Genomic DNA, 13560 nt, shown 5'->3' with positions numbered 1-13560 from the left:
CGGTTAGGCTCTAATGAAGCACCGGGCTCTGATACCAATTGATAGTCGCCTAGAGGGGGGGTGAATAGGGCGAAACTGAAATTTACAAATATAAACACAACTACAAGCCGGGTTAGCGTTAGAAATATAAACGAGTTCGAGAGAGAGGGCGCAAAACAAATCCCAAGCGAATAAGCAAGTGAGACACGGAGATTTGTTTTACCGAGGTTCGGTTCTTGCAAACCTACTCCCCGTTGAGGAGGCCACAAAGGCCGGGTCTCTTTCAACCCTTCCCTCTCTCAAACGGTCCCTCGGACCGAGTGAGCTTCTCTTCTCAAATCAAAGCCGGGAACAAAACTTCCCCGCAAGGGCCACCACACAATTGGTGCCTCTTGCCTTGATTACAATGGAGTTGTGATCTCAAGAACAAGTGAAAAAGAAAAGAAGCAATCCAAGCGCAAGAGCTCAAATGAACACGGCAAATCACTCTCACTAGTCACTAGGGCTTTGTGTGGAATTGGAGAGGATTTGATCTCTTTAGTGTGTCTAGAATTGAATGCTAGAGCTCTTGTAGTAGTTGAGAAGTGGAAAACTTGGATGCAATGAATGGTGGGGTGGTTGGGGTATTTATAGCCCCAACCACCAAATGTGGCCGTTGGGAACCTGTCTGTTCGATGGCGCACCGGACAGTCCGGTGCACACCGGACAGTCCGGTGCCCCCTGCCACGTCATCACTGCTGTTGGATTCTGACCGTTGGAGCTTCTGACTTGTGGGCCCGCCTGGGTGTCCGGTGCACACCGGATAGGTACTGTTTGATGTCCGGTGCACCGGTATGGGCGTGCCTGACGTCTGCGCGCGCTGCGCGCGCATTAAATGCACCGCAGGGAGCCGTTGGCGCCGCAGGGAGCCGTTGCTTCGCTGGCACACCGGACAGTCCGGTGCACACCGGACAGTCCGGTGAATTTTAGCGGAGCGGCTGCCACGCGAACCCGAGGCTGGCGAGTTCCGGAGACCGCGCTTCCTTGGAGCACCGGACATGTCCGGTGCACACCGGACAGTCCGGTGAATTATAGCGCGCCGGCTTCCGAGAATTCCCGAGGGCGAAGAGTTTGAGTTGGTGTCCTCGGGGCGCACCGGACACTGTCCGGTGCACACCGGACAGTCCGGTGCCTCCAGCCAGAGGTGCCCTCGGTTGCCTCATTGCTCCTTTGTTGAATCCAACACTTGGTCTTTTTATTGACTGAATGTGAACCTTTACACCTGTATACTCTATACACTGGGGCAAACTAGTTAGTCCGATTGTTTGTGTTGGGCAATTCAACCACCAAAATTATTTGGGAACTAGGTGTAAGCCTAATTCCCTTTCAGGCGTCAAAGGTCGGTCGCGCAATTAAATAATAGAAGTCAAGTTTAGCCTTCCAAATTGGCCTCCAACGGCTCCTAGCTGCCTTGGGGCTATAAAAGGGACCCCTATGCGCATGGAGAAGAACACCAAGCTTACAAGAAACATTCTAAGACTCCCAGACTCCGATTCCACGCACTTGATTCTCTGCGTTAGTGATTTGAGCTCCATTTGAGTTGTGAACTCCGTGTGTTGTGTTTCGAGCTCAAGTCATGATTTGTGTGCATGGTTGTGCTGTGGATTTGAGTCTTGCGTGTGTTGCTTTCCCCAACCTTACTCTGTGCTTTCTTTGTGATCTCAATTGTAAGGGCGAGAGACTCCAAATTGTGGAGATTCCTCGCAAACAGGAAAAATACTCTAAAGGAAAAGACTGTTGTATTCAAGTTGATCATTGGATCGCTTGAAAGGGGTTGAGTACAACCCTCGTCCATTGGGACGCCACAACGTGTAAGTAGGCAAGTGTTACCTGGCCGAACCACGGGATAAAAATCGTGTGTCTCGTGTGTTGCTTATTGTGATTGCTTTGTTCGCACAAGCGTGCTCCTTAGCCACTTGATTTCACTAACACTTTGATAATCAAATTTGTGGCTATTAGTGTTTAATTTTATAGGATCACCTATTCACCCCCTCTAGGTGCTCTCACTAAGCATTATTTTTAAAGTTGCTCAAAGTTTTATTAGCAGTTACTAAGTGTAGGTAGATATCAACTTAATTAAATAATAGATCACAATTAATAATAAATCCCACAATGCAATGCAAATGACATATTAAATTTAATTCCATAAATTAATCATGTGAGTGTCTGAGCCGCTCATGACCGTGAGCACGACTAATATACCAGTTTTACACTCTGCAGAGATTGCACATCTTTACCCACACGTTGTATTACCCATTTGCCATGGGGTCATGAATCACATACTTCTCTACCGAAGAGACGAGGCAGGATAGCACTACAAGCCCTTTACAAAGCTGCACTAGCTTCAGAAAACCCGCTACGGTTTCTGAGAAGGGCGATATAGGAATTCCTCGTCTGAAAAGTCATAGCAGCATGATCGACCCGAAAACTTCTCTATACCGCAGCTCCTCTACCGCCCTTGTCCATTTCGAATAAGGTAGTCCTCAACTATCTTTTCTAATTAGTCAACCAAAGGCGTCCCATACCACCCTTGTGGTAGCACTATTTTTCGGGTGGTTCTCCATTATCCAATTAACATAATGATCTTATCATAAACAATAATTAAAACAACAACAAAATTGGAGCATGCACTACCGGAATTTGGTTTTTGACGAGTACCAAATATTTTGCTGAGTGTTTTCTTTGCCGAGTGCCACGCAAAAAATACTCGGTAAAAGAATTCACTCGACGAAGAAGCTCTTTGCCGAGTGTTTTTTGCAACACTAGGCAAAGACAATTTAAAGATCACATTTTAAAGCAGTAAATTGATTCAAATAAAAAAGTTTTCAACTACAAAATTGTATAACTCATCGTGATGTACAATTTATATTTTGAATATTTCTTTTTATGGCAAAATAAAAATAAATTTATTCATAAAACCTATATCTCTCTCGTAGTTTATGAAACTACGAGAGAGATGTATAAGATTTGTGCATATTGTTAGAACCATCATGTGAGATGAACAAATGACTAAACAACCAAAATAAACTTTATAGATCTTGAAAAGTTATATAATTCTGTAGTTGACAACCTTTTCATTTAAAGTCATATTGTCAACAAAATACGCCTGAATTTAAAAATTTAAAATTTGAATTTTGAAAACGACCTCGAAAGAAAAAACCACCAACACGAAAGTTGTAGGTATTGAAGAGTTATGAAACTTTGTAGTTGACAATGTTTTGGTTTGAAATCATCTTGTCATGCAAAACTATATTTGAATTTTAAAATTTGAATTTTTCAAACTAATTTGGATGGAAAAACTATCAAAAGAAAAGTTGTAGGTCTTGAAATGTAATGAAACTTTGTAATTGACAATTTTTTGATTTGAAATTCAAATTTTGTAAACGAACTCGGATGTAGAAACTATCAAAATAGAACTTGTATATCTCGAAAAGTTATGCAACTTTATAGTTGGTCACATTTTCAAATGAATTTATTTAGTGACTTAAATAATAAAATTACTCTCGGTTTGTTATAGTACATGAGGAATGAAAACGTAATATAGATATAATTGATGTTGTAGTGTAGTGGTAGAGGAGGGTATGCGCGAGAGAGAGGTGAGGTTGCGAGTTTGAATCTCACCATTCACAAAACATGTAAATTTGACTCAAAATAGTAGTGAAAATTATAGGGCGACGAGTATGGTAATAGGTAGTGGTTGGAGAGTTGTTCGATAATCTAAAAAATGTTTTGTTGTTTTTTTGGGTTTTTTTATTCTTAATTTGCCGGATGTTTTTCTTTGCTGAGTGTTTTTCGACACTCGACAAAGAACCCTTTGCCGATAAAATGTTTGACGATTATTCTTTGCCGAGTGTAAAATGCTTTTGTCGAGTGTCTTAGGTAGTGTTTGGTTGGAGAGTATTGTGGTATGGAGCCGTTCTGTTCCAGTATATAGGGTGTTTGGTTTCATTCCAGATATAATCGAGTGGCTCCAAAATAAGAATATCCCTCCAATAGCAAGGATCCCTAGGCTCCAAAAAACATCCGAACCCGTACGCTCGGGAGCACAGCGCGTCCATTGCTCTCCCAGGTACGCTCCTCTCCCTTCGCTCGTTTCTTCCCCAACCTTCTCTGTCGCCGCATCCTACCCTCTCGTCGTCGTCCCCTGGTCTCCACGATGGCCATGTGATTTGCTTTTTCTGGAATAGATCTGGTCTCCATGCGCATAAACTCGCGGCCAGATCTGGTCTCCATGGCCGCCGAGTAGTCCTTGCCGAGCAGCCAGATCTACACAGCTGGCTTGTGATTTTCTTTTTTGTCCTTTTGTGATTTGAGAACAGCACAAGTCCATTCTTTCTACAATTAGCATATTTCTTGTTCCTTTTTCTTGGCGTGGACACCTATGCTCTGTTCAATTCTTGGCCCACACCATCTTGCATACTAGCTAATTCTTTTGTTTTTTTACAGGTCATCCGGTTGCAAGTATTCAGGGCACAAAGACTTTAGAGCTTAAGGTATTATAATATTTTTTTTATTTCACATTTAAGCAGTGAAATTAATCATGCATGTGTGGTTTCAATTGGTAATATTGTCCTTTTTATATAGACGGAGAAGAAGTATATGCTTGTAGTGTATGTTGCTACTGCTCATATGTTGCTTTCAATGATGGCTTGTGTTATTGAATCTAGAAAAAGAAAACGTCATGGTCATGCAGCAGTAGGACACATTAGTTATGGTCCAATTTATGAGAGAGATAGAAAAAGGATGGAGTATCTTGATAAAATTTGGAAGAGTGATGTCACTTGTGTTAATATGCTTAGACTTAATAGATCATCATTCTTCCGTTTTTGTCAACTTATTAGGAATCGTGGTCTATTACAAGACACCATACATATGTGTGTTGAGCAGCAAATTGCTATGTTTTTACACACAATCGGCCACAATGTTAGGAATAGGTTAGTAGGCACTAATTTTGCTAGGTCTGGTGAAACTGTTAGTCGGTATTTCAACAAAGTACTTCATGCTGTTGGGGAGTTACGACATGACTTCATTAAGCCACCATCATCAGCAACACCGACCAAAATCACTGGAAACCCACGGTGGGATCCTTACTTTAATGTATCTTGCGGGTTAGACCTATTTCTATCCAATGGTCTTATGTAGAATTTCCAATCCTTACATTTTTTGTTCCAATGGGAAAATAGGATTGCATCGGGGCCATTGACGGCACACATGTTCGTGCCTCTGTTCCTAAGGAAATGGAGGCTGCATTCCGTGGTAGAAAGAGTCACCCTACTCAAAATGTAATGGCAGCAGTAGATTTTGATCTAAGGTTCACTTTTGTAATGGCCGGATGGGAGGGTACAACCCATGATGCCCTCATTTTAAGAGATGCTTTAGAATGAGAAAATGGTCTTCGTGTCCCTGAAGGTAAAAACCTTATATAACTTATTTTTTTAATTGTGACATACATAATTACTAGTGTAGCTCATATACATTTACTTGTATGATAGGCAAATTCTACCTAGTTGATGCGGGATATGGAGCCAAACCAGGTTTTTTACCCCCTTTTTGTGGTGTGAGGTACCACTTGAATGAGTGGGGGCAATAATCCAGTTCAAAATGAGAAGGAATTGTTCAACCATAGGCACTCATCCCTCAGAGTTACAGTAGAGCGTGCCTTTGGATCTTTGAAGAGGCGATTCAAAATTTTAGATGATGCTATACCATTTTTCCCCTTCCCAACACAAGTAGAGATTGTTGTTGCTTCATGCATTATACATAATTGGGTCATAGAAGATGGGGGTGATGAGTTCATTGTACCTGAGGCCGAAGATGAGCTACCTAGTATTAATCATCAAAGATCATCACATGGACAAGCAATGGAACATGCCTTTATGGTTAACTTTAGACAACAAATTGCTAATGCCATGTGGGAAGATCGTCAGCAATACCAAAATACTACATGAATGCTATGTTATCTGCTATCACTATGTATCTTTGCTTTATATGAAGCTTTGAGCTTATGATTTGTATGAAACAATGTATCTTTGATTTATGTGGAACTATGTACCTTTCATTTGTATGAAACAATGTATCTTAGATTTATGTGGAACTATGTAACTTCTATGTTGTTTTGGACAAAGGTTGATCCATGGAGGGAGAGGTAAAAAGTGGTGGTGGGAACACACAGTGGACCTCAAGCCAGTCCACTTTTGTGCAAAATTTTCTTGCCAACCTTGTAGCTAATGGCACCAAAACATCCACTGGCTTCAAGAAGGTGCATCTCAATGGTTGTGCTAAGGCTCTTAATGATCATTCAAGCTTAATAGGACTGCAGATCAGATTAGTAATCATTTGAAGACATGGAAAAAAGTATACTAGAATCAACTACCTTAAAAACTTGAGTGCTTCTCTTTGGGATGAAGATCAATTCATCATTTCTCTTGATCATGAGCACTATACAAACCATTTTGAGGTAATATATTTTGCTTCATCATAGTTTTTTATTGAATGCAATGTTGATGTCTATGCACTAATTATCTTATTGCATGCAGGATGAAAGAAACAAGGGTGATGATGAATTCATAAACAAGCCTCTTCCCTACTATGGCAACCTTGCTACAATTTTTGGCAATAGTGTTGCATCAGGACAATTTGCAAAGACATCAAATGACCCTCTTGCTGTTGATGATGGTGAAAATGTGCAAAAGGAAGGGTGTATTGCAACATCTAGTGCTGTCCATGAGAATGACACTGCAGCAACATCTGCAACTAAACCATCCAAGAAGGCCAAGAGGTCTTGAGCTCATCTGCAACTAAACCATCCAAGAAGGGTTGCTGGTTCACGTCGCGTCGTGGTGCTGCCGGTGCGGGCTTCGCTCCTCCGATGAGGTCTTGAGCTCGCTCATCAACGGTGATGTAGAGGTCGGCTTCCTGGAACAGCTGCTCGGAGGTAGTCGGCGCTTTCTGCAATATGGCTCGGACGAAGGCCGAGTCATTGGATCCTCTGTAGAAGTCCTCGATCACGGCCGCCTCCGTGACCTCGGGGATACGATTTCTCATGGTCTGGAACCTTTTGAGGTACGACCGGAGAGTTTCGTCCCCCCGGCACTTGATGGATTTGAGGTCCCATGGTTGCGCCGGTTTGTCGGAGAGGGACTGAAAGTTGGCGGTGAAGCGTCGACTGAAATCGCTCCAGTCGTCGATGCAGTGTCGGGGTAGATGTCGCAGCCATTGTAGTGCGTCTTGCCCGAGGACAATGGGTAAGTATGCAGTCATCACGTCCTCGGACGCTCCGGCGGCTCGAGCGGCGGTGGTGTAGACGGCCAGCCAGCCTCCTGGATCCTGCTTAGGTTCATACTTGTCGACATTGGATACCTTGAAGTTAGGGGGCCACTGAATGGCCCTAAGGCGTGGAGTAAGGGCAGACACTCCACATGTGTCCTCCTGTTGTCGGGGGATGATGTCTGTCCCGGGGAGGGGAGTAGTTGTCGTGGTCCCTCGACCGTCCCCGGGTAGTCCCGCCAGTCGAGGCCGTTGCCGACTTAGTTCTGGCGGCATGACTCCGAGCTGGGACGTCGTGATCCCTGTCGTACTCCTCCCGGTGGCGGATCTCGTTCTCATGTCGTCGTTCGCGTGAAGCATTGATGGAGCTTCACGCGTCCCGGCGGCTGTTGATGGCGTGTCGTAGGTCATTCGGCGGGTGAGCAAGAGGTAGAAGATGGTTGGCTGCTTGAGTGAACAGTCGTCGGTAGCCTTCGGCGTCGGGAGTCTGAGGGAGTCCATCAGCTATCCGAGCTAGTACTCCTCCGACTTCACTCGGCGTGTTCATGGCTCGGGCGAAGTCGGGATTCAGATTACGCCCGAAGAGTGGATTTTCCTGGCGTTGCCTTGCCTCCTGCTCGGCTTGTTCTTGAGCTCGCCGGCGATCGCGCCGTCGGGAGTTCCTTTGTTCTCTGAAGACGCGTTCCTCCGGGGTTTCTCCTATCTCTGAGGCCTCGTCTCGCGAGACAGGCTGCTTCGGATTCCGCTCTCCGGCCTCGTGATGCCGCCGGATATTTCGGCGCTGGTTTCTTCGTCGACGGGATTCCCGCTGAGGTGGTTCTTCTCCGGGCGTGGTCGGTTCGTCGTCGGAGACAGGGGGCGATTCCACTCTCCCGATGAAAAGAACGTCGGGGTAGAATGGTGTGGCTGTCTTGGCAGTCTTTTTTCCGTTCCCCTTCGAGGGCAGAGGCGCGGAAAGAACAACTTGCTTCCTCCCGGTTTCGTTTGTTTCTTTCTTCTTTGCGATTCGTGTCCATTCTTTCGTAGGGGAAGTAGACAGCGGAGTTCTCCGGGTCAGCGGGCCCTCGGTCCCTGGATTGCTGAAGGTGCTCTCTTTTCGGAGCGCCGGAGGTTGCGCTTTTTCCTTCCTTACTCCGACATTCTCGGAGTTTGTTGGAGGAGACTTCTTCTTTGGCGGATCTGCGATGCGATGTAGAGTTCCTTCTTCGTCTGCCACGGATGAGATTGTTCCAAAGCAGAACACAGACCCGGGGCGGAGGGTGATCTTGCTGTGGAAGGTGACGGCCATTGAGCTAGCTTAGATCGTCGACACACCCCCTACCTGGCGCGCCAGCTGTCGGTGTTTTGGGTCCGACCGCACACCCGGGGTTGCCCCCCCAAGGTGTTTTAGGAGTAGGACGGTGTCGCCGACTGTAGCTAAATGGTTCGTGCCAGATGCACGAGGAACAATGGACAGTGTTTACAGGTTCGGGCCGCTTTGAGACGCGTAACACCCTACGTCCTGGCGAGTATGCTTTGTGTAATGGGTTACAAGGTAGCTCTCTAAAGCGAGAACGTAGAGAGTTGAGGTGGATGGCTGAGTAGTGGGATTGATCTGAAGGGGTGCCTCCTAGGCCTTATATATTTGACCGTGAGGCATTACATGCGGATGGGATAACAATACACATCTAAGAGATAGTGAACTGATCGAGTCTATCTTCCTATAATTCTGCTGACTTATCCTCGCCTGGTTCCGTTGTACGCGTCTCTAGTGCGGGAAAGTCGGGTCTTCTGTTGTGGTTGCTTGCTCAACATCGTTGGGCCTTCCGGGCTTGCATCGATCTAGCCTTATGTCGATCTGCTTCACTGGTCGTTCCTCCCCAGACCCATGAAGGAGTGACCTTACGATTTATTGGGTCCTTGGGCCTTTCGTGAGGTCTTTCATCCTTCCAGTGGACCCGGGGGATATCTGTCCCCCACACCCCCACAGGAGAAGAACAGGTGGTCGAAGAGGAGCCACCTAACACTGAGGCTTTCGACTTGATCTAGGTGGCGTCTCCCAGTCAGCTTTGTGGCGCCAGGGAATAATATTTAGTTCGCTTTATTCTATCATTTATTTTTGTAAGACTTTCGCTATGTAATAAGTACATTTATGATATTTATGACATTTATCTCTATGGACTCTGTTATTATATGTGTTGTCTTCTCTAGCGCATATATGAGATGTACCCGGCTTTGTTTTTTAAAGCCCGGGTGTGACAGTTCCGCAAACAATGTTTGTCAAAACTATGGTTTTACAATACTATACTTTATAACTAACATGATACCGTAGTTTTGTCAGCTCCAAAAATACCATGGTTTTGAGAAACGTTGTTTGGATACAACATCGTAAACCATGGTATTAGACAAAAAGCTAGCCATGACATAAAAACTTTAGGTTGAAATGGAGTTTACAATACTAAAAAATATCATGATTTTGAAAATATAGTTTTCAAATATATAACCAAATAACTCATGGCATAAAATACTATGGTACTGCCCAAAATCATGATAGTACATAGAAACTATAAAAAATAGTACCTCACTCCAAACAGGTCCTTAAAGATTACGTACGTACTCCAAACAGAGACGGGTTCAGAAACGCACACGGACGACCAACCAAAGTCCAATGAGAGATCTATATAGCTTGATATGCAATATGCCATGACACTGCAGTAGGAGCAAGGAACCAGTAGCGTGGATCGAGAGGAGGGGAAGGTGATGATAGGATAGCAGCTAGCGCGACCTAGAAAGGAGAAACGCGAAAGGGGGAAAGGCCTTTTTTTCCCCCGAGCTGATGAAGACCACATGCATGTGGATGGGGGCTCACATGTCTCCTCTCCTCGGCAGTCGGCACGGAGGAAAGGGGATAAACATAGAAAGGAATTGGATTGGAACCAAGCGAGCACGCGATAGACTCTGCCTCTGGTGGTGCAAGTGCAACTGGTGCCGTGCTTGTCATTGTGAGGTGTTTGATTTCGTTCTGGACTGTATGTAATCCAAGCCTGGCTTAACGTTATGGTATCCCACCCGTCGAGAAAAAAGAAAAAGAAACGAACAGATAGCAGCCCACGTTTTCTTCAGCGGGCTACGCCGGCCGACACAGCCCATCCTCTCAGATGTTTAGGCCCGTCCATGTGCACTACCGGACCAAAGAGGGTGGTAAAAATAATGTGGACGTATAGCCTATGCAATGTCTGTCCATATGTAAAAGCTTTAGTACGTTTTGTACACCGAAAGTTTCTGTAGGTATAGCATGTGCATCAGTGTGATTAGTGCATTGCTACCAATTGTTTGTGGATGAGGGCAAGACATCCATACGGTCTTAGGTTAGCAACAGGACATGGCGACATCCTCACACAAGCAAAATGATGCTTACTGATCAAATTCAATAAATACTCTCTGAAAATACAATCGAGAAGTTTCGATATTTGACGCGAATTCGCGCACCACAGTTCTTTTAAACCTCAACGCACGATCGGCTCAGAGCATTGTACATGACTACAGTAACCTGTTAGCCTACAATTTTGAAAGGGCTAGAAGAGGCCTTGAGGCTATCGACAATGTCAGTGACAGAGCCTACACCCACGGCCACCGAGATCACCAAGCAAACCATGCTCAGAGCCTGCAGAAGGCACCACCACTTGGTCCCCCTGGCGATCTTGCCCTGGGCGATGTGCATGCTGATGGGGAAGTAGACCGTGAGCGGCCAGAAGCTGAACGCGCCGAGGAGCCCCAGCACGGCGTTGAAGAAGGGTATCGCCAGCGCCACCGCAGTCGTCGCGCCGACTATGGCGGTCCTCAGGACGAGCTTGTGCGGCGCGACGGTGACCGATCCTCTCTGCAAGAGGGGGATGCTGACGGACACGGTGTATGCGCTGCTCATGAACTTGGCTTCTGGCCACCGTGAGGCGGCCCACCTCTCAACCGAAGCGAAGACAGGCTGAGCGTATACCTGCTGCCGTTCAGGTATTAATTATTAGCTTTAGCTTAAGCTACGGAGCTGATCTGAGCTCACCAGCTGATCTGAGACGTGCTGCTCACCTGGTATGCACCGATCAGGTGGAGGATGAGGCACATGTTGGCAATGTCGACGAGCCACAAGGGACCCAGCCCGCCTGCCGCCAAGATGTTGCCCGGAGCATTCGAACCGAACGCGGCGTACCCAGCGCAGCCGACGGAGATGTAGAAGATGGTGGTGGCTCCGATCCCGTACATTGCTGCCTTCTTCATCGTCCTGTTCTCCGGTGGTGGTGACTTGAGTGTATCCTAGAACCAGAACAGGTCAGGTCATTACTGACAAAGAACGTTGTTACCAGCTGGCCAAACAAGAGTGGTTGGTTGCACGCTCGCGCTATGTACGTACTTACCTGGATCTCGATCAATACTTCAGCGAAAGTGTAGGCGAAGGCAATGTTCCCCAGGGCGAGAAGCACGTTCCAGAGCTTCCTGGTGGAGGATGCCGCGGCGGCACCTGCAACCCTGCCCCCGAGGCCGCCGCCGCCACGAGACACCCAGTGCCCTACGGAGAGGCCGAGGCCGGCGAAGGAGTAGGCGAACGACATGGCCGCCGCGACGACGGACAGCCAGGTGATGTGCTCCAGGCCCGGGAACTGGGACAGCACCACCTGGACCACGCTGAACGCCAGCATCAGCACGGTCCCTGGCGCGTCGCAGCGCGCGCCGGCGCCGGCGCCGTCCCGGCGGAGGCAGTCGGCCTGCCTGATCGCGCTGGCGCGCGCGGCGCATGGACATGTCAGAGAACGAGCTAGAGCGTCCTGGCTTGGGAGGAAAATAGGATCTGGTTACTCACGCCATGCTTATGGTCGCCGTGATGGTGTACCCGACCATGGTGCCCCACAGGTTCACGTACTGCGCGACCCCGCACATGAACACCTCCCTGGGACCTGCGACGACGTACGCATGTTCAGGGCACCGCGGTCAGTTAGCTAAGACGAGACGGACGGACGTGGAGCCGTGCGTCGCGTAGGCGTAGGCGTACTGAGGTACGATCTGACGGCGTCCATGTAGGTGCGGTTCCTGTGGCCGGTGACGGGGTGCGGCGCGCGGTAGGCGCCGGCGAGCAGCGTGGAGGTGTAGTAGGTGACGCACGCGAAGCCGGCGAGCGCGAGGGGCCCCGCGACCCAGCCCAGCTGCGCCACGCTCCAGGCCAGCGCCAGCACGCCGGAGCCGATCACCGCCGTCACAATGTGCGCCGTCGCCGTCCACACCGTCCCTGGGAGTGGGACGACGAGCAAGGGACCGGAGAGGGGTTCAACGGACCGGCGAAACGTGGGGACAAGAGTACATGGATGCACCGGGACAGGGCGGGAACAGACCTCTCCGCTCGTGCTCGTCTTGCTCGTAGTCGCCCCCCCGCCGCTCGACGTCGTCTGCTGCTGCTGCCGCCGCCGCCGCCTCGCCGCCGCTCTTGTCCATCCTCCTCCCGTGACAGGTGCCGGGGAAAGAGAGGAGGGATCCGGTGCAAGCGGCGACGGGGTTTGGCTCATCCGCTTTATATAGGGCTCCAACTCTCGAAGCAAAATATCGCGCGCACCCAAAATGTTATGTTAGGACGTTGCGCGTTTCTGGTTCTGCCGAACTGTTGTTTTTTTGCCAGGCTGTGTTGGCGTAGGCGCCAGCGCCAGCCGAACCATCGACCAATACACATGCACCCGGGGGAGCCGAGCAGGACCGTCAATCCTTTAACGGACCGCTTACGCTGCATCAGTTCTCTGATGCTGACACTAACAGCTAGCCAGGTATGGTAGTTGAGTGGATTTTAACATGGCCAAATATACGAGAAGCTCCACTAAAAACTATTTACCTATTTATAATACGATAACTTTATGAAGTCCTCCATGTCCTAAAATAGTAATCACCTCGTCCTAAAATAGTATTCAATCGCACCAACCTGTGCACGTACTACGCGCGCGTCGCAAACCATCGTCGTAGCACGCTTGCCGAGCAAGCAGAGGTCGATCCCATATATACATACGCACAAGTCACATACGATGTCAACACTACACTAGTGGAGTTACTTTCGTTACTAAAAAACTAGTCCAAGGCAGCGTGCAGAGTCGTGCACTGATGAGGAGTGAGGAGTCTCGTCTGATCTGTGTACATGTGTGCTTTGGCGCGTGGGTGTGTTCTAAAGTTCGATAGAGAGCTGAGGACGGAAGCCGAAACACGCCTTGTTCGTTTCTGTCGGATTGGTGGGTCGGAACGATTCCTGACCGGATTGCTTCTCTAATTTAT

At 47.8% G+C, this 13560-nt stretch overlaps 1 protein-coding gene and 1 long non-coding RNA gene across 4 annotated transcripts; one reads left to right on the top strand and one right to left on the bottom strand.

Annotated features, from left to right (window-relative positions):
- The first annotated feature begins 3980 nt into the window (after positions 1-3980).
- On the top strand, positions 3981-6105 carry LOC103636429 (uncharacterized). Its single transcript, XR_004852261.1, has 4 exons — positions 3981-4087; positions 4465-4511; positions 5202-5427; positions 5511-6105. It is a non-coding gene; the product is annotated as an uncharacterized lncRNA (long non-coding RNA).
- A 4557-nt stretch (positions 6106-10662) lies between these two features.
- On the bottom strand, positions 10663-12979 carry LOC100383984 (Amino acid permease 6). 3 transcript variants are annotated; one of them, XM_008657084.3, is made up of 6 exons: positions 12642-12979; positions 12305-12538; positions 12116-12209; positions 11673-12033; positions 11347-11571; positions 10663-11260 (listed from the first exon to the last, which is right to left on the bottom strand). In XM_008657084.3, the coding sequence occupies exons 1-6, from the start codon at positions 12739-12741 to the stop codon at positions 10817-10819; spliced, it is 1458 nt and encodes a 485-aa protein (XP_008655306.1). In that variant the 5' UTR covers positions 12742-12979; the 3' UTR covers positions 10663-10816. The 3 variants fall into 3 exon arrangements, with proteins under 3 accessions (XP_008655306.1, XP_008655307.1, NP_001170068.1); XM_008657085.4 differs by having other exon boundaries at positions 10663-11257; NM_001176597.1 differs by having other exon boundaries at positions 10728-11260; positions 12116-12538; positions 12642-12777.
- Positions 12980-13560: the final 581 nt, after the last annotated feature.

Source organism: Zea mays, chromosome 8 (genome assembly GCF_902167145.1).
Source record: "Zea mays cultivar B73 chromosome 8, Zm-B73-REFERENCE-NAM-5.0, whole genome shotgun sequence".
NCBI classification, from domain to species: Eukaryota; Viridiplantae; Streptophyta; class Magnoliopsida; order Poales; family Poaceae; genus Zea; species Zea mays.
The sequence above is the reverse complement of the archived record's forward strand: the minus strand, read 5'-3'. Positions and strand labels throughout refer to the sequence as shown.

Excerpts from the sequence above, each read along its gene's own strand:
- LOC100383984 (XM_008657084.3), bottom strand. The coding sequence starts at position 12,741 with ATGGACAAGAGCGGCGGCGAGGCGGCGGCGGCGGCAGCAGCAGCAGAC. Across the intron at positions 12,034-12,115 it reads ACGGCGACCATAAGCATGGC|CGCGATCAGGCAGGCCGACT; the intron begins GTGAGTAACCAG and ends CGCGCGCGCCAG. Across the intron at positions 11,572-11,672 it reads AAGTATTGATCGAGATCCAG|GATACACTCAAGTCACCACC; the intron begins GTAAGTACGTAC and ends TTCTGGTTCTAG.